This window comes from Scleropages formosus, chromosome 3, assembly GCF_900964775.1.
Source record: "Scleropages formosus chromosome 3, fSclFor1.1, whole genome shotgun sequence".
In the NCBI taxonomy this organism is placed as follows: Eukaryota; Metazoa; Chordata; class Actinopteri; order Osteoglossiformes; family Osteoglossidae; genus Scleropages; species Scleropages formosus.
This window is the reverse complement of record NC_041808.1, coordinates 24,188,816-24,211,164: the sequence shown is the minus strand read 5'-3', so window position 1 is coordinate 24,211,164 and position 22,349 is coordinate 24,188,816. Positions and strand designations below refer to the sequence as shown.

The following is a 22,349-nucleotide window of genomic DNA, read 5'->3' as shown; positions in this document are numbered from 1 at the left end:
TACTGGTTAAGCCCCTCACCTTGTAGGCCAATGGTTCGAATCCCATGCTCTGCTCTAATTCCCTTGGTGAAATGCCTGTTCGGTGTTCTGTCCATCGTCAAGCTGCCCCGAGAAAGAGACGGCTCACAGATACTGCGGTAACTTCTTCGAGCTGCACGGGTGGAGTGTCTCATACATGGTGGATGTGAATCAGTCATTTTCCTCAAGTTTCCTTCATTACAGTCTGAGCTGAGCGTACAAGTGGCAGCACTCGGTGTCCTGCTCCAGTGTAACTTCATGTGAGATCCAGCAGCGTTGTACATATGACCACTGTCACTCTGCTCTTTAAACTCCCCATCTCAAGACCAGGAGACGTTCTAGGGCTGGTTGACACAAACGGGACTGGGAAATCAACAGCGTTAAAGATCTTAGCAGGAAAACAGAAGGCAAACCTGGAGAAGTATGATGTGAATTTAGATGTCCCTTTCCAGTCCCTCCTGAGACACAGAATTATACTGTACTATTTGTAATACACTAAAAAAAAAAAACACAAAAAACAACAGAAAAAACTGTTTTCTTCCAGAATATCACATAATCACAAAAGCCTGATGCCTAAAAATGATTTCGGTTGTCAGGCACCCCCAGACAGGCAGGACATTTTAGCCTGTTTCAGAGGTTCCTAGCTACAGGACTTCACTAAGATCCTGGAGGATGACCTGTACGCCATCATCAAGCCCAGTCAGTGGTCCAGAAGAAGAAATGTGACTTTAAATGTTGTCAGTTTTTTTATATTGTTAAGATATTGTGACAGCTAAGTCCATGTTGTGCTTGTTTTTAATAGTGGCTGTGTTTCTGAACCGTTAGGGGACTGTGGGATCCATTCTAGCCCGGAAAGATGATACCAAGACAGAGGATGTTGTCTGTGAGCAACTTGGTACGTGCTTTTGTCCAGCAGAATGACAAGAATTTGATATTGCGATATTAATTCGGGAGGCACGGTGGCACAGCGAGTAGCGGTGCTGTCTCACAGCACCTGGGTGGTGCGAGAGGAGGTGGGTTTCATTTCTGCTCAGTCCATGTGGAGTTTGCATGTTCTCCCTGTGTCTGTTTCCTCCTACAGTCCAAAGACATGCTACTCAGGTTCACCCATAGCGTGTGAGCGACAGAGAGAGTGTGTTCCACTGATGTATGGATGAGTGACCCAGTGTAGCAGCATGGAGGACCTCTCAAGAGGAGAGCTGCAATACTTTGCCTGTGCTGTGATCTGTATCCGAAAAGCAGACATGTGAGAGTCACCAAAGCAGTCTTTAAGCCTGATAAGGAGGTTAACAAAATATCTCAATCATACTGACTTCTGGTGTACTTCTTTATGAAAGTTGGTGGACCGTGTGGCTCTGCAGCAATGGGCTGTCTGTGTCTCCTTGCAGCTTTGTGTTGAAGAAGCCATCCACCTCCCTGGATGTGAAGCAGTGTCTGAAAGCAGCCATCACATTCGCTCCCTCATCACTCTAGATGAGCATGTGTGTGTGAAACGAGCTCACATCATCACCATCTCTGTTCACTGTACTCTTCGGTACCTTTGTCCTGTTTCTGGGGTGATGAGTTTGTGTTGTTATCCTTCAATGGCATACTGTGCAGGGCGTACCTTGCCTCATGGCATGTGCTTCCAGGATAGACTATACCTCCATGACCCTGCAGTGGACAAGCAGTTAACTTGGATGTATGGATGGATACTCAGCTAATGTCACATGTACAATATACTGTGTGTTAGTGTGCTGATCAGTACATATGTGTTCTGTTACTCTCGCAGCTACATCATTGTTGTTGAACATGACCTGAGTGTGTTGGACTACCTGTCTGACTTCATCTGCTGTCTCTATGGGGTGCCAAGCGCATATGGCATGGTCATCATGCCTTTCAGTGTCCGCAAAGATGCTTTTCCTCCTCACTGCAGAGGGGATTTTTTTCATATGTAGTCTGAATATTGGTTTAAGGAAATATGTGTTTCGTGTGTGTGAATGTTATAAGCAGCAATCAATGAAATGTAATAGTTGACTGGTTCCTTTTATTTGGCCTTTGTTCAGGGATCAACATCTTCTTGGACTGACACGTGCCCACGGAGAACCTGTGGTACCGGGAGATCTTCCTTGTCTTCAAGGTGGCTGAAACTGGCCCCGAGGAGAAGGTGAAGAAGCTCTGCCGCTACTAGTACTCCAGCATGAAGAAGTCCATGGGCTACTTCTCACTTACTCACTTACAGAATGGTAAGCATGGTTCACTGGGCACATTTTGTACAGCGCAGAACCAGCTGTGTGGTAATCCATGCACCGCAAATAGGTTTTCTGTTTTTCAGGAACTTGAAAAACCACATTCATCAGAATGCTGGCAGGTTGTCTCAAGCTGATTGATGGAGGTAAATTGTCTTAATTTGGCTTAACCTCACATACCTTTAACACCTTAAGATTATAAATTTGTCATGGGATTTTATACGCAGTGGATTTGTGGGACCTTTAAATGCGGTGTGAGCCACTAAAAGCAGTGGCTGATGTATTCGTTGTTAGTGCAAAGACAAAGAGGAGTTGGAGAATCTTTGATGGCTCTAACCTGTTTTCTTCCAGAAAAGCTAATTTTGTAACTAAATCTTGTCAAATGTGTTTTTTATGTTTCTCAGAAGACGAGATTATTCAGATCTGAGGTTTGAGCATTCAGGTATGCTCCAGTTACTCTACAGTTGTTGTTTTTTGCAATTCTCCTATTGGCTGTTCAGTGAATTTTTTCCATTATTAAAACTCCCCCTTCATCTCCAGGGGAGGTGCCCATCCTGAATGTGAGCTGCAAGCCAGAGAAAATCAGTCCAAAGTGTAAGGTAAGTGCCGTGAAATGTCGTGTGTGTGTGTGGTCTGTGTGTTAGGGATGAAAAAGTTGACTTGACCCTGTGTCCTTTCAGGGAAGTGTGTGTGTCTCTTCTTCATTTTGCCAATTTATACAGCAGGGTAACTGTTTTACTGTATCAATTCAGTGTAATTACCTTGGTCAAGGGCTCTACAGCAGGTGGGAGTTGAACCAGGGACCTTATTGTTACAGGGGAACAGCAGTGACTACTGTACTATACTTCCTGCTGCTCCAAAAAGTAGTAGAGTGAGTTGGGAGAGTATAGGTACTACACTAGGACAGCTCAAGGGAGTTGAAGCGGCAAAGCATGAGTTACAAGCCTGTGTCTTTAGCCACTACACCACCTTCTGTTCTATATAGCATTGCTGTCCCTCTCTTTTCCCCAGCATCTTCGCCTTATCCAGCCCATGTCTTCAGCCACAGGGGTGACGGCATTGCTCATCGGTTCTCGGGTTCCTTGCAGGTGCAGAACTTGTCTGGAGGTGAGCTTCAGCAGGTGCCTCCGGCCTTGTGCCCAGGGAAGTCGGCCGACAGACATCAAATGGTGTGGTGGGTTCCTGCCCTGCTCTTTCCTTGGAGCAGTGCACTTCCTGCTTAAAGTAATTTACAGTATATCCAGAACTGTAATGAAATACATTTATGCGACACTGATACTCATTGTGTCTGTGTGTTTGTATCCGACAGATTTATCTTCCATGCTAAGACAACGGCGTTCATAGTCACACACGATTTCATAACAGCCGCTTACATGGTAGACATCGTGTTTGATGGCATTCCTTCAAAAAGCATGACTGCACGCATGGAAGTAAAAGGCACCTAAACCCATGTCACCTTGCATGTCTGTTTTCTTTAAAGCACAAGTCGCACATTCCGCTCTCTAGGGCACAGAGGCTGCTGGCTGGAATGAACAAGTTCTTGCCCTATTTTGAGAACACATTCAGAAGGGACCCTAACAATTTCAGGCCAAGAATCAACAAATTAAACTATTAAGGTACAACAGTCACAGTTTATTTACATTGCATTCTGGTGATTTTTTTTTTTTTTTATATAAACAGGATGTGGAGCAGAAAAGTGGAAACTACTACTTCTTGGCTGACATATCACAAATGAGGTTTTGTGCTTCAAGAGATGTTCTGTTTACACAAACAGCATCACCAGTAGGGACAACTTTTTTCCTCAAAAGGAGAAGTATAACCATGTTAAGTGCATCTTATTAAACCATACATTGGACATAATGCGTTGGTTTTGTAAGCTTTGTTTGCAGTAACCCATTTTGAAAGTCATTTTTATTGATTTAATCAATTTGTTCCCATTCATATTTAGGAAACTGAACAAAATTTTAAATATACATTTCCCCCTTTTTCTTATTCAAGACAAATACTTTCACACCCTTATTAGGTGCCTGTGACTTGAGATGTGGAGAAAACTTTAAAAAAAAAAAAAAAAAAACCCAGAAGACACTGCCGCAGCTGAGAAAAACAAGCCTTTATTCTGTTTAAGAAACCAGCGTTGCTGTACTCAATACATCAGGCACAAAGTGGTAATGGAACAGAAATCAGAACTCAATCTGAAAAAGCCCAAGGTTCTTGCAGCTAATAGCAGAAAAACAAACACTTTTCAGACTATACAAGGCATCTTTGTCTTTCCCAAAGGGTTTCTAAAAGCACAATTCTATGAGGGGGGGGGGGGGGGGGGGGGGGGGGAAAGGCAAACATGCATAAATCTTGGGGGGTGGGGGACCTAACCATCCAAATAAATAGCAATGTAAACTCAGTCATGTAGGCTGGAACAGTTTGTGATTGTTCAGATGTGGGTCTTACTATAATTCCTGCAATGACTGGCAACTAGTGATGCCTGATGAAAGTATTAAGAATCACCAAAATGAAACCGAGTTCAACTACTTGAACCAAACAGGTACTATCCCGATACACATGTACAACAGTGAAACAGCAGCACGCTTCTGCGCCATCTCCATAGTCGTTATGATGAAATAACCACTGCGCATCTCAATCAACAGCAAAGAAGTCTTGAAAAGTTAAGGCCTGGTGCATAATTGAAGAAGAGGTAGTGTTCATCCACCTCTGACACCCAAATGCTCATCAGTGCCAGCAACTGCTCTTAAAGTGTGCATAAACATTAGGGAGCAAGGATTATGGATGTGTAGCCACATTGTATACAATACAGTGTTCACTGCTCTTTTCTAGCTGTGCATAAATATCGAATTGAGCCGACAGTAAAAGTCCCGGTAAGCCATTGAGCATCACCTTTAAAATCTGCACAAAAAGTACACCCAGAAATTCTCCATGTTCCCATTACATGGTTTTTATTGGATGAGGAAAAAAAAGAAAGTCTTTGGCTTCAGTCCAAACTGTATAACGAATTAGTTTTATAATCAGAAGCAAGTTCAACAAAAAAAAACTAAATTGAGATGTATGAAGTTATTCCAACCTCTTGAATGAGAATTTCAAGACAGAACTGCAATTCCTACATTAACATATCTCCAAAATGAAAGAATTTAAAAGAAAACCTCAAATAAGAAAGGAAAAGCGGTTTACAGCTTTGCATACTGGTCTTACGTGTAGTTGACTTCTCGACTACCACGGTACTGACTGTAGGCCCTCCCCCTGCCCCTTCCACTCTGACCTTTATCGAAGGACCCAGGATATGCCTCCACAGACCGCCGTTCTCTATAGTTGTAGTCTCTACGGGCACGGGACGCCCCCCTGCTGCTACCTCTCCAGCCACGACCGTCCTCGAAGCTCCTCCTCCCCCTGTACGGACCACTATAGTACTGCCTGCTGCCTCTGAAAGCCACCTCGTTCACCTCGCTTTCCTCGCCACAGAGCTCTCTAGGAGCACCATAGGACTGATGTGCACCCTCCTGGGGCACTGCTCCGTAAGCCAAAGGTAGGATGTTCTCGGTTCCTCCTGCCACGCCACCTGCTCCCTGAAGGTCCACATCGGACCGGCTGTGTTCTCCCAGAGAAACGTGTCCCTTGTGAGGCGTGCACACCCGCGTGTTAGCGAGTGTCACCTCAGCTCTGCTTGTTTCTACCGTGGTTTCACTGTTACTTGCAGCGGTCTTGCCTTCGCAGGGCAACACGACACGCTCGGCAGGAACAAATGCCTGCGCTGGAGAGGCTGCAGCGGAGACGCGGCCTTCTGCTGATAGCTCCGCCTCTGTGAGAGGCACAGGAACACTGTGGGCAGGGCTGTCAGTGCCCGGCCGACCCATCGTTTTCCCAATTTCAGCAACAGTGGTGTGATCAGCCCCGGCAGGTAGCTTCAGAGCCGAGTACCCTGGTAACATTGCAGGGTATGTAGCAGCGGAGAGGAACTGTGGAGGCAACTGCACAGGAGGTGGAGGTGGCGCAGTGGAAGAGATGGTCCCGGTGAAAGTAGCAGGCCGGGGCCACGGCATGCTCCCGGTGTGGGACTGCAGCTGCATGGTGGACTGCAGGCTGTACCCCAGTGCCGGCCTGCCCTCGGAGCAGAGAGCCAACCCCACCCCTGGGTGCTCATACTGGCCCATGGCCCTGCCACCCGTTGTGCCGAGAACAACCTGGCTGTAGTTTTCTGGCACAGTCATGGTACTACTGGGAATGGAGTTGACATGGAGGAGAGGTGTGGATGTGGGGGCATCAGAAACCCATGGGGGCACACAGGGAGCTCCAGAGGGCACTTTGGGCTGCATAGTATAAGCATTACAGTACGTCTGTTGCAGAGGGTAGATGTAGGAGTAGGGTGCCCACATGGGGCATGTGTATGCCTGCGAATTATACAGAGACTGCAGGTAACATGGTGGTTCCAGACTGTAAGGAGACAGCAGCAGGAAATGGCACAGAGCTCAAAAACTGTTCAACTTTCAATATAAAGTCCTTACCTTAACACCAAGGTTGAAGAAAAATCGGAGAACACTCTTGTCTATAAAAGAAGCATATATTTTAAAACCAGGAAACAACACACAAAACATAAGCGCCGGCATCATTCCACTTCTATACCTCTTGGGAGATCTTCTCCGTTGCGCATCAGGGAAAACTGTGGCACGAATACAGCCTCTTCCTTGTCATTCAATGGGAAACCTGGGTACAGGGGGTCCTGGTATGGGTATGGAAACTGGTGGAGGGGCATGGAGGACTGTCCCACAGAGCCGTGCGGAGGACAAGTGGAAGTGTGAGAATGGCTCTGGTGGTCAGACATCAGTGGCACTGTGGCAGGCACTGGAGATATTCTCATTTGGGGCATCGCACCTGCAAAGGAATCAAAAGACCAGTCGAGTAACCTTAAGTTTGCAGACTTCATGTGCTGTCAATGCAATCGAGCATCCAAATTAAGTACATCATTTTTTTTGCATTTAAAAAAAAAAGTATCCCCATCATTTCTTTAAATAAAAATGTCCTTACTGGTAGCCTCATATGGTGGGGTATCCGCAGGAAGCGATGGTGAGGAAAAGCTGGTGAGAACTGAGGGTCGTGTCTGTGGCACTGGCGTAGGAACCACATGAGACTGAAAAGACTGTGGCGTAGGAGTGGATGTAGGAGGAATGACAGAGTACTGAGGGGGATTTTGGGATGGTTGAGGACTATAGGCTGGTAGTTCTTGACCTTGCAGTAGTAGACTTGGACTACAGGTGGGAAGTCCAGGAGTCTGCTTTGGTAGAGTGGAAACTGAGGTGGGAGGATGCAAATCTTGGGCTAGTTGAGCAGGGCCAGAGGTGGACGACCCTGGAGCTTGAGCAGGTTGAGAGGTGGACGACCCTGGAGCTTCAGCAGGTTGAGCAGGGCCAGAGGCAGATGACCCTGGAGCTTGAGCAGGGCCAGAGGCGGATGATCCCGCAGTCTGAACTGGTCGAGCAGGGTTAGCATTGGGTGGTCGATTACCTTGGGTTGCCTGAGTGGAAGCAGACATTGGGGAGGTGGCAGCTCGAGTTACTGGAGATGAAGGTGAGGTAGGTGGCACTAAAACATGGGTTGGTTGAGTAGGACCAGCAGATGGTCCCAGAGCATGGCCATCAACTGAGGGAGGCTGTGCAAGAGTAGAAGCTGATAAAGAGGAGCTTAGAAGCTGCTCTGATGGTGAAGGACAGGCCTGGTCCGTCAGCACGCGAACAGGACTCTCCAGCTGGGATGTACCCTGAGGGAGTGGGGGGGAGGTTTTATAATTGTTCTTTTCTCCTTTCCAAGTTCTCACTACATATATGTAACAAAACATTTCTTAAACTCACTGAGGCCTTGTTTTTCTCCCGCTTTGCTCCAGTTTTAGGAGAATGAGCCTTTCTTTCTGCATGAAGAAAACATGAAACTAAATCACACACATCGTTGCGGGTATTTAGTAATTTACACTTATTCAGAAGATGCTTTTCTCCAGAGCGACAAATCTCAGAGAAAAATACAGAGAGTTCATTACATCAACAGAAGGAGTGACTTGGATGCAGATATGTGATTCTGAAGTACAGTTAATTTTTTGTTCCACCCTACCAATCAGTGTACATCACATGAGTAAGTCTGTTTAGTAATGGCCACCGAAAACACAATATGCTCGGTATAAGGGAGGACAGGACAGCATCAGTATTGCAATGCAGCAGATGTTCTGAACTCACCACCATCAGGTCGTTCCTGCAGGTCCCCCTTCTTCTTAGAGCCACGCTTCTCACCAGGCGTAGCTCCCGCCTTTCTGTTGCTCTCACCGCTTTGCCCACTGACCCTTCGCCCACTTTCACTGGTCTGGGTGGCAGGCTGGGGGATGCTCTGTTCAGAGAAAACAAGCACTGTCACACTCAAGTTTTAGACCTGTTCACACTGTTCAAAGCAAGCATGTGCAGTGTGCTGGTGCCAAGGGAAACTAAGCTTCCCAACACCAAGTCCTCAGGGTGTTGTATTAGTTTCCACTCAACCTCATACTGGAGCAGTTTTACAACCACCTTACCTGGAATGGTATATTAGATGCTAATTAAGATCTCCACCATGTAGGATTCCAGTTGAACAAGTCTTAGAACAATTGTACAGGAATAGGCTAGGTGATCCTGGTAGACTGAAGGAGGGGGGAGAGAAAAAAAAAAAAAAAAAAAAAAACCATAGCCAAATGCAACTTTGCCTTTGACTTACACCCAGTGCTGGAAAGCTCTTCTCATCCTTGTACAGTATCTCCCGCAGTGCCTGGGACTTTTGCTCTTCCTCCCTTGCAAGGCGCTCTTCTGAGGAAAGGCCAAAGCGGGTCTCCTGCGATGATGTGCCCGGAGCTCCTGTATCGTTCCTCCTGCAACAGTACCAGAAGTCATAATGTGACGGGGCAGAGCAGTCCATGGTCTGGGACAAAGCCAGTCCAGGAAGGTCCTCCAGCTCTCCTTACACCAGCAAGGGTGGTAAATGGGCTCATTCAAGACTACCAGGAGCTTCACTGGTCAGCAAGAACAAACACTGCTACAGCTCACATATCCCAACTCAGAACACCTTACCTGGCAGTGGAGTGTGTGCCCCTAGGCAATGCCTGCTCCTCTGTGAAGGTTTGTGCCTGCAAGGACCAGGAATTCTGTTTCTGCATTCTGCTGTGTGCCACTCGGGGGGCATTCTGCACAGTCGGTGACTGAACTTTGGCGGAGGATTTCTTCCCTCTGCTTTCCCACTCTGATCCTGCAGCAGTTGGAGAAGTGATGAGGATGTGCATCTCAAACTATCCAGGAGAAGAACTCACTGGAATGGATGGGAGGGTCTCACCAGAGCGGCTGCTGTTGGCTGTCCCATTGGCCAAGGCCTGGCGCTTCCCCTTCTCTGCCACGGTGTTCCACGCGTGCGGGTCATCCCCAGGAGGCCGCAGGTTCCACAGGGAGACAGAGTGCCTGCAGACAATCCTCTATGCTTAGCACCCTATTCAACCATGTAGCTACTAGCACATCTCCAACACTAAAACTCTACATCCATCCAGTGACACGGGGGGGGGGGGGGGGGGGGGGAACCACACACACACACACACACACACACACACACCTTCCTCCCGACTCTTGCTGTATAACAATAATTTGGGGTTGCCCAATCAGCAGAAAATAATTACAGGTTCCATGTAGCAGTGTGCTTTGCTCAAGTTATGCTGGAATTGGATCCTTTGATCCAATTGCTCTAGCTGCATACAGAAGTCCACAAATTGCTTTCTATACAGTCTGGGTGGCATAATCATAAATTAGCAGACAAAGAATATTTGCTGTAGGCAGGACCAAGAATATGCATCTTGCTGACTAGCATTACATACTTCTGTCCAAGCTCTTCGATGAAAACCGTGACTGGACCATTGTTGGGAGACACTTCCTGAACATACGCACTGTACATCTGCCCAGTTTTATCAAGACGCACCTGACATGAGAAAACCAGAAAGATGGGAGCAGGGGTGAGATTTTAGCAATTTCACATTCATTAAAAGTTACAAAATATATAGTAACATATGGACAAAAATAGATTGAATAAAGGTTTATTAAAGTCCAGAAGTACTATTACTCGCGACAAGTCAGTGTGCCACACCTTGCACTTATCTCCAGCAACATATTGCATTCCGGCAGCAATGCAAAAATCACGTTTTTGCTGAGCTGGGGGGGAAAAAAAAAAAAATAGGGCCCACATAAATGACTCAAGTCTATGCCATCATCATCACAGAGAGACCCAGCAGTTATGGCTGCCATGCTAAGCAGGTGTACAGTTTTTTGTACCTCGTTTTGACCTCAGCCATACATCATATTCCACATTTCTGAAGGTAAAGGGGTTGAGTGACATCTGTACTCTTGCGGACAGGACAGGGGGCTGCAACTTCCCCGATGCCTGTAAGGGAGAGGCAAATGCTATATTAATTTTCACATGCCTGCAGTGACACTAGCAACTGACAGCACATGCAAATCATATTCTGAATTTTATATGAAATATAAAAGTGAGCAAAAGCAATTTCAAATATTCCCCATACATAAGCATCAGTTCAACCAAACCATAAACCTACAGAACTATGATCACTTCTAACATGCATTTTGTTGTAGCATCGAACGTGTGGATCCTTTACCTTGTAAGGCAGGTTGCTGTTCGAAGACCTGAGATTGTTCATAGTGGTAGAAACGTCTACTTCCTTTGGCCTGTTGAACATGAGAGAAGAACGACCTCTAATCCACTGCAGGTTGTTAAAGTCCATTATTTTCAGATAACCGATCATAAAGAAAATTATCACAATAACTCAGTTCTACAGAACTGAAAAGCCACTGATCCGCATGGAATATAACCATATTAGGTAGAAAACACTAATATTTAGTTTTTTCCATAGGCATTACTTTCAAAATTAAATTTCTTCTGCCTTGTAATCACCATGTACCATTAAATTTAAAATGTAACAAATATATCCATAACATTATAATCAGACAGAGGACTGCATCAAATGAAAACAAAACTAAATTCTATCAGCTTGTATTTAAAGGGTGTATATGACCCCCCCCCCCCCCCAATTAAACAGCAACACCTGTCATGAGAAAGACCTGCTTTTTGCCCAGTCGTCATGGCAACATGTCCGTCTGGTAACTACCAAAAACCCCCTTCACATCTCTTATTACCTCCACTGGGAATTTGGAATATCACTGCAGCACTTCAAAAGGTCAGTTACACAGGTACAGGGGAGATTCTACTCAATGTCATGAATTAAATGTGTGAACACAAAAGGAATTAACTGAACTAGTGAATTTATGCAACAAAGAATCCTGTACTCTCTTCTAGAACTGAAGAGTCCAAACTCTGAATGAATGAAAAACAGTTTCAAATATGAAAATTACTTGTTATTAATAAAATTACTACTTGTAATTACTACTTTATGTAAAAATAAATGTATTCATTTGTTCAGAGGGCAAAAAGTGATATAGTATTTATAACCAGAGTCCTCTAATCAAATGACCTAGGTTCAAAACCCACCTCCTGCTGTAGTACCTGTGATCAAAGTATTTACCCTGAATTGATAAGTAAAATTACAGTAGTATAAACGGATAAATCAGTGTAAGTCACATTTTGTAAACCTAACTCTGAAAGCTGTTTTGGATTAATACATAAAACTTAATACATAAAATCCTAAATGCTCATACATCAGTAAACCCTTTTCAAGCAATTGTTTTCTAGATACTGATAAAGCAGAGTTTAAAATGTGTCTACATTTAAGTGGCACAAAAGAACCAGGAAGTACAGAGGCGCTCTGCTCTCACCAAAACATCTCCTCTTCCTCCAGATCAGACTCATCGCTGCTCCTGCACTCGGCCGCTACTTCCTCGTTGGCTTTGCCGCTGGCTTCCATGCAGCTGGCCACCACGCTACGGTCCACTCTGCACACTTTCTCGTACAGCAGCTCGTACAAGATGGCTGGGGAGAGATGCAACCATGATGGTGTCACCAAAATCCTGACAGTTATGGCTCCGAATCCCAGCTTTGCTCAGCTCTGTCCGTCCAACCACAATGGGAACACGGTGTACTATATTTAGATTAAAACAAGACCGATCCTAAAATGGCTAATCAAATTAAATACATGTCTGACCTCATTCTAAGCAATGATGTAACAGCCTTACAATCTGCTCTGAGAAACCGTGAAAAACACAGGAAAACTAAATTAGTCTTTTCACAAGTTCAAGTAGTCTACCTGTGTCCACGTGCTCACACTGTGATACAATTAAAGGGCAACCGGTCAAAGCGAAGCAAGTGATCAAATGAACACACACTTACACTGACACAGAGCAGCAACATTTATGAATTCTCGTGGGTACACACTGTCATAGTGATTCCCGTTCAGGAAACAGAGCCGGACCTACAAAGGAAGACATTTGCTGTGGTTATTGTGGCCAACGCAACGAGTTGGTAAGTGAGGTCATATAACAGCTCCAGGGCACTGTGTTTCTGTGTGTGTGTGTGTCAGAGAGAGACAGCAAGAGTGTGTCCTGAAATGGACAGCAATCTCAGTGGACCATGTTCTCCACACCAAAATTACAGTCACCAGAACCATAACGGCGCTGAAAGTGGACGGGAGAAATGACTGTTTCACCAAGACTGAACTGCTGCTTGGGATGTCAAGTATACAGTAACTGACAGATCACACCTGAATAATTTCCAACTTATGCAATAGTGCAATCACACAAACACACACACACACTGTTCGAAGCTGCTCGTCCCAAGAGGGGTCGCGGTGAATCGGAGCCTAACCCGGCAACGCAGGGCTCAAGGCTGGAGAGGGAGGGGACACAGCCAGGACAGGACGCCGGTCCGTCACAAGGCAACCCGAGCAGGACTCGAACCCCAGACCCGCCAGAGAGCGGGACCCGGCCAAGCCCGCCCGCCGCGCCGCTGCGCCCCCCCGCATAGTGCAATCAGAGGATGTATAATAAACAGCTGACCACCCTTGCAAACTGAAAGTCAATTATTTGTCAGCTCTTCTTACCTTATCACTGAAACTGTTTTCAGTTATATTTACAGGTGGTTTCCCAGGCTCTTGGAAAATGATGAAGTCATGCCTAGAACAATACTTTTACATCAGTATAATCAAAACATATGAATTTTTAAATAGGGAACTTTCTGTATTAGACAATCACCAGAGTTCATAATTACCAAATAAATACACACAGAAAGAAATATGCAAACTAAATAAATTTATACAAATAACTTACCATGGGTGTACAGAAATTGTGTTAAAACAAGAAATGACAATATATTTTTCACAAATCAGACAGAGCAGTTAAGTCTTACTTGTAAATGAGCGCCAAGGCACTGATTTCAACCTCACCGACCCAGTTCTGTGAAAAATAAAAACAGGTTCACATAAGCCTCTAGAGTCAGACACAAAAAATGAGCAAGTGACCGCTTAGATTTTAGAGCAGCAACATTATGCAGTTGAAAAATAAAATTAACTTCAAAAAGTCTCTAGGTATTATTTATTTTGAGAATTATTTTAAGACCAAATTGGGTAGCTGGTGGCATAGTGGTTAAAGTTGCTGTCTTTGGAGTGAAAGGTTGTCTGAATCTCACCTAGGGTTGTAGTACCCTTGAACAAGGTACTTATCCTGAATTGCTCCAGTAAAATTACCCAGCTGTATAAATGGATAAATAACTAAGTACCTTAACACTGCAATTTGCTTTGGAAAAAAGTGAAATGAATAAATGTAAAACTTCAAGTTGCATAATGGGGGAGCCTGCTTCGTTAACCACATAAACAGAACAAACACGAAAATGAAACCCTCAGAAGTATTTCATTTACCACAAGAGAATCTGATTTCTTACAGAACCCCAATGAGAACAGAGAGACATCTGCATTATCATCTTAAATTTTGTGGGGGTTTTTTTTTTTTGTAAAAGCGGGGAACAAAATGGGTTTCGGCCCACGCCACGTTCATAAGCTGAACTTGCAGAGTTTTATAGTAATAAAACATCCCCTTTAACACCGTGGTCATTAACATCTACCCTAATGTCAAGAAAAAGGGTGCAGAGCATTTGCAATACTTCCAAATTACGAAAATAAAGAAAACAACAACAACAACAACCGATTAAAGAAAGTAGTGCTACGAAATGCTTTTATTGTGTGGCTGTTCGCTGAAAGGGAAACTAAAAGTACTTATCGATAAGGACAAGCACTTTACGATCACGTGTCTGCATCCAAGCATCTCCTTCTGCTGATGCAGTGCACTTTCTGTATTTTTCTCCGAGACGTACGTAGCTTTGGAGGAAAAGTAAATGATGATGATGAGTTTGGGAACGCGCATCCCTGCTAGAGCGGGAGCGCGGACGTCACCTGCGGGTCCTCGAGGCGCTTCAGGTACTCATCAAAGTCTCCCTCGATGAACTGTGAGCAGAAGAGAGACAAAAGAAATGCGACGGAACTGCACGCTGCTTGCGTGTGATGTGCTACACGTGACTGTACAGCGAGCTGTGCTCCATGAATCCATGGGAAGAGAAGAGAAGAGGACACGCACCGACTCGTACTTGCTCCTGTTGCTCTTCAGATACTGCACACAGGTGGCTCTCACCTCCGTGTGGCGGCTCTGGCAGCGCAGCACCTGGGCGAACAAATTTAATGAAAATAAATATATAAAGAAAAAAAAAAAAAACCACAAACAAAAACGAAAGCGTCAAAAAAAAAATCTGATTATCTGTGACGACAACAACACGACGTTAACAAAGTTCAAGAGAGCAGAGCAAACTAGCTTCGGTTCGGAAGAACAACATGGGGGTCGTCGCTCCCCCCTCCCTCCTCCCCTCCGGGCGCGCACGTGCCACCCGGTGCTGGGCAAACTCTTGCAGAAAGAGGGGGAGAGAAGTTCCGCCAAGTAAGCGGACCCCGAACCCGAACCCGAACACACCCCCCCACACCCACCCACGCGGTGTTTTCGGTACCTGCTCGGCGACCGCACGGAACAGGCACGAGCCGTCCTTGGCGATCTTCTTGCGGTAGAAGCCCTGCGACCTCAGATACTCGTCCATGAGCTCCTCGAGCCCGCCGGGAGCGGAGCTTCCCGCGCCTTGCGCACCCGCGTCCATATCTCCTCTCCCGCCGGCCGCGCACCCAGGAAATGGCTCTCTACTCGAGTATCGCTTTCGTTTTCATGAAAACATTCGGGATTCTTTTTTCTGTCTCGCGAACTTTATACCCGACCGTCAGCAGGCGGTCATCAGCGTGCGACCCAAAGCCAAGACGGGCGCGCGCCAAGAAGCGCGGCGTTCCTCGCGCTACGCGGAAAATAGCTCTCGGTAACACTTGTGTCCCACCACAGACAAACGCACTCACATATACTCACAGCCCGGTGGTCGGTTTCTTACACCGTGTTCGCAGAAGAGAAACTATCTGGCCAGGCGGATCATGGGAAATGGAGTCCAAAATGGAGCCGGGTCACATAAAAGCAAAACGACAATTGCGCGACGAAAGTGAAAAACTACAGATGAGGAAATTACAAAGCACGACTGGAACACTTTTAAATGACATAATTATAAAACGACAAAAGTGTATCTCCAGGCCTTTTAAGATTATATATAGTACTTTTATTAATTTTGCAGAAGCTTTTTACTACAAAAGCGCCGTGCAGCTCGTTAGGCGAACGTGTGCTTCACGCCAGCAGCACTTTTTTTTTTTTTTTTTAAACATGGACTGCGATCATATTGTAGATATGGGCCCATGATTCACCAAAATAACAACAACGTGAAGTAATATAAAGCACCCAAAGTCTGTGTGCGAGCTCGCTTAAATCATGTCCTTCCCATATTTCAGTTGACCCCTTGCTTGCACGTATTCAGGTTCTGTTTTCCCAGTTGGCAGTGAAGACATTTTTACATTTAACTTTATTGACAATAACAAGCCGTTTCTCGTCATGTAACGAACAAAGAACCGCATACAGAAATATTACCGAAATAACAAAGGGAATGCAATACAGATGGAAAAAATAGATTAATAACTATACGGAATAAAAAAAAAATAAAAATGTATTGATCACAAATCGTTGTGATGCGGGTATGGTGGTGTAAACAAGAGAAGCACAGTTTCCATACTACTAGCTTTGGGCTTTTTCGGAGTTAAAATAGAGTTCTTGCAATCAATGTTTCATTTGTTTCGCGAACAGGAAAGAAATTTAAATTTATTTTAAATTTAAAATTTAATTTAACAGGGAAATTAAATTTTACCCTCATGTGTATTATTTGGCTAAGAAAATAATGCTGACTAGGTAGCAGCACCAGTATATTGTCAATATTGTCTCGCTCATATATATTCACAAAATGCAAGCAATTCATGTTTAAAAGTAAAGGGGAAGTGAAAAGAAAACCCAGTTTCCACTGCGTTAAGAAGGTCCGCTCGGAATTTGCGTGTTTGCCCTGCGGAGCCAAAACAAAAAAGAAGGGCCCTTTCCGAGGAATCTTCACATAAAGGGCGCATGGTGTCAACACCTCCCTGGTCTGTGAACGAAAGCATTTATTCGGATAAAATGTGCAAACTAATCTGCTGGAGGCTTCTTTCGCTTCGTTGGTCAGAGACGACAAGGGTAAAGTCCGCACCTTTTCCCAAGGGAGGCTGTCAGCAAATCCATTCCAACGCGAGGCTGAATTTAGCAAATGTAGCAACGTCCCTTCGAAACAAGGCCCCAGTGGCTCTGTTATTTCTATAAAGAATGAGTGACAAGTGTTTCTGCCCAAAAGCAGAAGACCAGGGATCCATGTGTGGATCAAGATTGTTGGTTTCTAACCACCTGAATGTACTGCGTTCCACAGACTATAGCTTATTCCTTTGGAGTACCATACTTTGTATCTCACTTGGAAATTTTTAATTTTTCACCCAGTTTTCAAAAAAAAAAAACATTTGTTTTTACATAAAATATACCTTCTCTTCCAAATTTGAGAGGGTATGTTTGCAAGGTGGAGACCAGACTAAGAGAATGTGCTTATGAAAAAAAAAGTTTGATTGAGAGTTGAGATTTAAATAATGTTATAGTTATAGATGAAAAGTAACTGAAAGCCACCTGTCTTAGACAAGACGAAACGTGGGATGAGATTCAAAAGAGAAGAAAAGGTAAGAAGGAATTGCTCAAGCCAGTTTATTTTGAAGGTGTTGTTCAATGTTGCAAAGTCAAGGACAGTCATACCCCCACATGCATTTGTGTTCATTCTAGTTTTTTTTTTTTTACATAACATGATCTGTTCTTGCGTACAAAATGTATTCAACACAATCTCGCCCACATCTTTAGCATCTTATCAGCTGTGTTGGCTATTGATTATAAAATCAAAAGCTATTGATTATAGAGCCATGCTACTGATCGGATATTATTTTATCAGAAGTGATAGCAAATACAGAGGTGGTTGCAACAGGTGATTGTGTGCATCATCTACATGCGGAGGTGGTGGTGTATGTAAATGGAAATGTATGTTAGTCTAGACAAGCTTTCTGCCTTTGTTAGATGAGTTCTTTCTCTTGATGACAGATCTGTCTGTAACCAGAAATTTTATTTCTTCAGACTTTTTTCAATAATCATGCACACACATATTTAAAGAACAACTTGCTTTATCATATTTACTCTCATGCACAATGTCACTTTTTTACTGTATTACCACATGCAGTGGACACTGTTAGTACATTTTTGATAGCCATTGATTCACTTTTGTTGATATTTAGGGAAAGTTCGGAAGTTTTGAAGAACTCTTTAATCAGAGCAATAGCTGCTGATATTTTTGGAGAAATCCCTATGGAAAACCAAAGTGTCATCTGCCAAATGACTAATGAGGATCTGTCGGCCAGCGATCAAAATACCTGTAATTGACTTTCCACCATGTGGGCTGCAAGCAGTTGAGAGGCAATAAGAAAGAGGATTGGGGAGCTTGGGCAGTCCAAAAACACAGTATTGTCAGCAGAACTGCACTGGTCTGGTCATTCCTGTAAGGAAATGTGAAATGGAAGAGTCAACCCTGAAAACATACTGTACAAAATATCTTAAAAAAATAGCTTTATTTTTAAATTTATAAGACTTATGATTTATAATACTCTCTCACATGCTTAGAGTTTCAGTGGTATGGAGTTATAATGATGAATAATTAATATTCAACTGAGAGTCACTGTAAGATGCCCACAATAACAGTCTGTGAAATCAACCCTGTTGGCAGAATTCTCGATATGAGGGGGGTCCGGTTACCTTTATTTCTTATGGCAAAAAAATTCTAGACCAAAAATATGTCACCTACAATTTATTAAAATAACAAAATGAGGTATGTTGATTCCAAAAGGCAGCAGCTTTAACCACCACACCATCTGCTTCACCAGCTGGTTTTATACCTTTTACAAATCTACAGTTTGGCAGTCAGTTTAATTCTAGTACCACACACCTGGTGTCTTCAGGATAGGCTGCAGATCACCACGACCCTGCACTGGACAAGCAGTTACTGATAATGCATGAATGGATAACACAAATACTTCTCGCTCTCTATTGTGCTTGATTCCTATGTCCTATCTGCAGTAAGGCCCCCCAAAAGGAAATTAAATGCAGAAATTGTGAAACGCAGCACTTTACAGATTATGTCCATAAAGGTGTCTCCCAGCTGTGAGGTCTCATTTTTTCAGTCTGTCGAATGCAGTTGGGACCGGTGGCAGGGCTATATATAGTATATATAGCAGGGCCTGTGAGCCCCCCTTCTGCCCCACTGCTGGAGGCCAGTTGTAAACAGCAGCTGTTTTTAGCTGCCCTTTGACTCCATGCATATAGCACCATGGGCGAGAACAGCGTACACCGAGAACGGGGGACTGAAGAGCACTTCTGGAAAGCTCATCCCTCTATGGGAGTGTTTCCTAAAGTTTCCTTAAACAAAAAAGTGAAAATTAAAATATATCTATGTTTACACCTTGCACCTGAAGGTCCACGGTTCAAAACTCACCTCCTGCTGTAGTGCTCTTGATACTTACCCTGAATTAGTACTGCAAAAATGGCCCTGCTGTATGAATGTGTAAATCAGTGTCAGTCACTTTGGAGAAAAGCACCAGCTCATGGAATGAATAAAGAAATAAATCTTCATTGCTCCCCGCCTAAGGGGGTGCGGTGGCGCAGTGGGTTGGACCACAGTCCTGCTCTCTGGTGGGTCTGGGGTTCGAGTCCCACTTGGGGTGCCTTGCGGCAGACTGGCGTCCCGTCCTGGGTGTGTCCCCTCCCCCTCTGGCCCTACGCCCTGTGTTACCGGGTAGGCTCCGGTTCCCCGTGACCCCGTATGGGACAAGCGGTTCTGAAAATGTGTGTGTGTGCTCCGCGCCTTTGGAAGCGGCCAGCCAAAATAACAGGCATGCTGCTGTTATTTCCACCTCTATACTTATATAGCCCAGATACACTCATGGGGGATCCACCGAGTCGAATTCCTCGTATGTGCAAACATACTTGGGCATTAAGGTCATCTTCTATCTTACCTTAAACATAAAATAACTTTTGGGTTTGCCTACAGAGAAATCAAGCAAACATAAACTTTTTTTTCTTTTTGAAGAACTCTTACATTACATTATCATATTGCACTTTCAAACAATTTCCATTTCTTCATTACTGATTGTGACTTGACAAATGAGAGCAGCGAGACCCTCGGCCTTCCAGAGGGTTCCGTCCAGGGCTGTGTTCACAACTTGACCAGCAGAGGACAGTAAAGCTGCTGAGTTGGACCCCACGGTGGCAGAGTTCACTTGGTGTGGGCAGGCGGGGTATCAGCGGGTCGCTCTACAACGTGGTCAACCGCAACAGTAATTGCCTCTTGGCTTTGCAAACTATGGACAAGAGTTTATGAAATTCACATTTCTACAAACCTTGTGCCTGGTGTCATTTTTTCTGTACACAGGGAATTTTGCTCACACTCCAGTAGTGTGCAATAAAGGAAGTGGTTGAGGGATCTTGTTTGTCCCCTGGAGTTTCACAGGGGAGAGACCTCATGCTGGACATTCTGATGGAATGATCTGGCGCTGAACCCGTGGGGGGAAGAATGAGACAAAGGTCATCGTGGCCGCTGCTTTACTACTGCATGGGTTAGGTGGTGTAAAAAGGCCCAGAGCAGCACCTGCAACCTTTAGGTGGGATGCAGATTGTTACCTGGACACAGCAGCTATCAAGTGAGCGATGAGACCCTGATGTGCACTTAACAGCCGTCTTTAAGGAAGGGATTGGCATGGTGGCACAGCAGGTAGCACTGGTGCCTCAGTTGGTGGATTCAAGTCTGGTTCACTTTGTGTGGGTTTCCTCTGGGCGCTCTGGTTTCTGAATCTGTGGTGAACTGCTGACTCAATGACCTCTAGTATGTGTATGTCATTGCCCTGTGATGGTCTGCAGTCTCATCCAGGATGGCCTGGCTCATATGCTGTGCTTCCAGGATAGACTCTGAGTTGGATCAGTGGATTTTGAAAATAGATGTTTAGGAGCATTCGTTTATTACGAGTCTTCAAACTTACCCCATTTATACTCTTGCTCATCAGTTAGTATTAATAAGAACGTGTCTGGATGATCAAATTTTCTTCGTGTGCATGACGTGGGTGAAAGTGAATATAAACATTTATTCATTTATCTGACACTTTTCTCCAAGGCAGCTTACTGTTGTTACTACTTGCAGTTATGTACCCATTCATACACCAGGGTAATTTTTACTGCATCAGTTCAGGGTAAGTATCTTTATCAAGGGTACTACAATAAGAGCTGGGATTCAAACCTGGGTCTTTGGAGTGCAACCACTGCACCCCCTGCTGCCCACGATATACATGGATTAGTTAAGTGGAGGAAACCAGCGTGAGTAGAAAGCAGCACAGGACACGACTCCTCCGCATGATCCATTATGTCCCATAACACTCTTCTAAAATCAAATCTGCCTTTTTCACATGATCACAATGTGTGTCTTTCATGCGTTTGCACAGTACGCTTTGAAGTGGCCCTTCCCTGACCACTGCCTACTCTTTACTGTGTGGATGACAGCAGAGAAAAGCTTCCGAGCACAAACAGCACCTCCCTCTGTACCGCTGTAAAATACAGCGAAAAAGGGGCCACCGAGGGAAGCAGTTGAGGGAGTGGTTTAGAGGGTGGCCAGGTCAGGGTGGGATGATGGGGGTCTCGCAAGGCCTCTTCAAGGACACCTCAGCGGCTCCGCAGAGGAGGCCCTCAATAATTCATGTGTCTTTGCATTTCTGTGTGTCTATATCAATGTATGTATGTAGTATGTACAGTTGCCTAATAAATAAAATTTAGATTAAGCATACGCTCTTCATGCTGTCTCCCTGCCATTGGTCTCTGTATACCGTGTGTGTGTGTGTGTGTGTGTGTGTGTGTGTGTGTGTGTGTGTGTGTGTGTGTGTGTGTGTGTGTGTGTGTGTGTGTGCGCGCACGCTTTTGTTGTCCTCCCACCTGCTTATCTGTCTCAGGTTGCTGAGAGCCGCCGTCTGGGAGATGAGCGTTCAAAGGCTTCCTTTCGCTGCTGGGACATCAAGGGGTCCCGGTAAGACTAGGCACGTCTCCACCGCTCCGGGTGTACCGGGGGGGGTGGGAGCTGTTCGGAGAGCCCCGCGACCGTGGTGCTCTTTTCGGTTTTTCGCAGTCGGCACGGTAAACACAAGAGCCGAGGCGCATTTCGCAGCGCGCCTCGCATGGCTGCGCCGCTGTGGCTCGGCTACGAACCAAACTCCGGGTTCCGAACGATCCTTTCCGGCGCTCGCCAGGAGAAGGGCTGTTCGCTCTGCATGTGCAAGCAGATTTTTAAGGATCGCTACCTTACTGGTGTCTACACTCCCCTTTGACAGCAGCTATCCTTTGCGGTCCAGCAGTGATTATACCACGATTATGCGCCGCGTGCGAGCGGCCTGGCGCTCCCAGTACAGCGCGGCCGCGTTCGGTTCTGCTCGAGGGCCCTTATTTTGGAGCTCAGAAACGAAGTGGGAGGCAGCTGGGGGAGGGGTTGTGGGGGCTCTCTTTTCTTCAGGATAGAAAATTGAATCGCTTCTAATCCAAGGCTTAATTGCTCGAA

At 45.1% G+C, this 22,349-nt stretch overlaps 1 protein-coding gene and 1 long non-coding RNA gene across 3 annotated transcripts; one reads left to right on the top strand and one right to left on the bottom strand.

Annotated features, from left to right (window-relative positions):
- The first annotated feature begins 842 nt into the window (after positions 1–842).
- On the top strand, positions 843–3,491 carry LOC108936668 (uncharacterized). 2 transcript variants are annotated; one of them, XR_003797572.1, is made up of 6 exons: positions 843–913; positions 2,064–2,243; positions 2,333–2,392; positions 2,651–2,688; positions 2,787–2,845; positions 3,335–3,491. It is a non-coding gene; the product is annotated as an uncharacterized LOC108936668 (long non-coding RNA). The 2 variants fall into 2 exon arrangements; XR_003797573.1 differs by lacking the exon at positions 3,335–3,491 and adding an exon at positions 3,258–3,324.
- Positions 3,492–4,571: 1,080 nt separating this feature from the next.
- Positions 4,572–15,752, bottom strand: otud4 (OTU deubiquitinase 4). Its single transcript, XM_018756134.2, has 20 exons — positions 15,246–15,752; positions 14,825–14,908; positions 14,644–14,694; positions 13,605–13,651; positions 13,300–13,372; positions 12,591–12,672; positions 12,080–12,233; positions 10,906–10,975; positions 10,565–10,673; positions 10,380–10,444; positions 10,114–10,214; positions 9,585–9,706; positions 9,326–9,500; positions 8,976–9,126; positions 8,471–8,618; positions 8,096–8,151; positions 7,275–8,004; positions 6,873–7,121; positions 6,755–6,795; positions 4,572–6,640 (listed from the first exon to the last, which is right to left on the bottom strand). The coding sequence occupies exons 1-20, from the start codon at positions 15,387–15,389 to the stop codon at positions 5,444–5,446; spliced, it is 3,849 nt and encodes a 1,282-aa protein (XP_018611650.2). The 5' UTR covers positions 15,390–15,752; the 3' UTR covers positions 4,572–5,443.
- Positions 15,753–22,349: the final 6,597 nt, after the last annotated feature.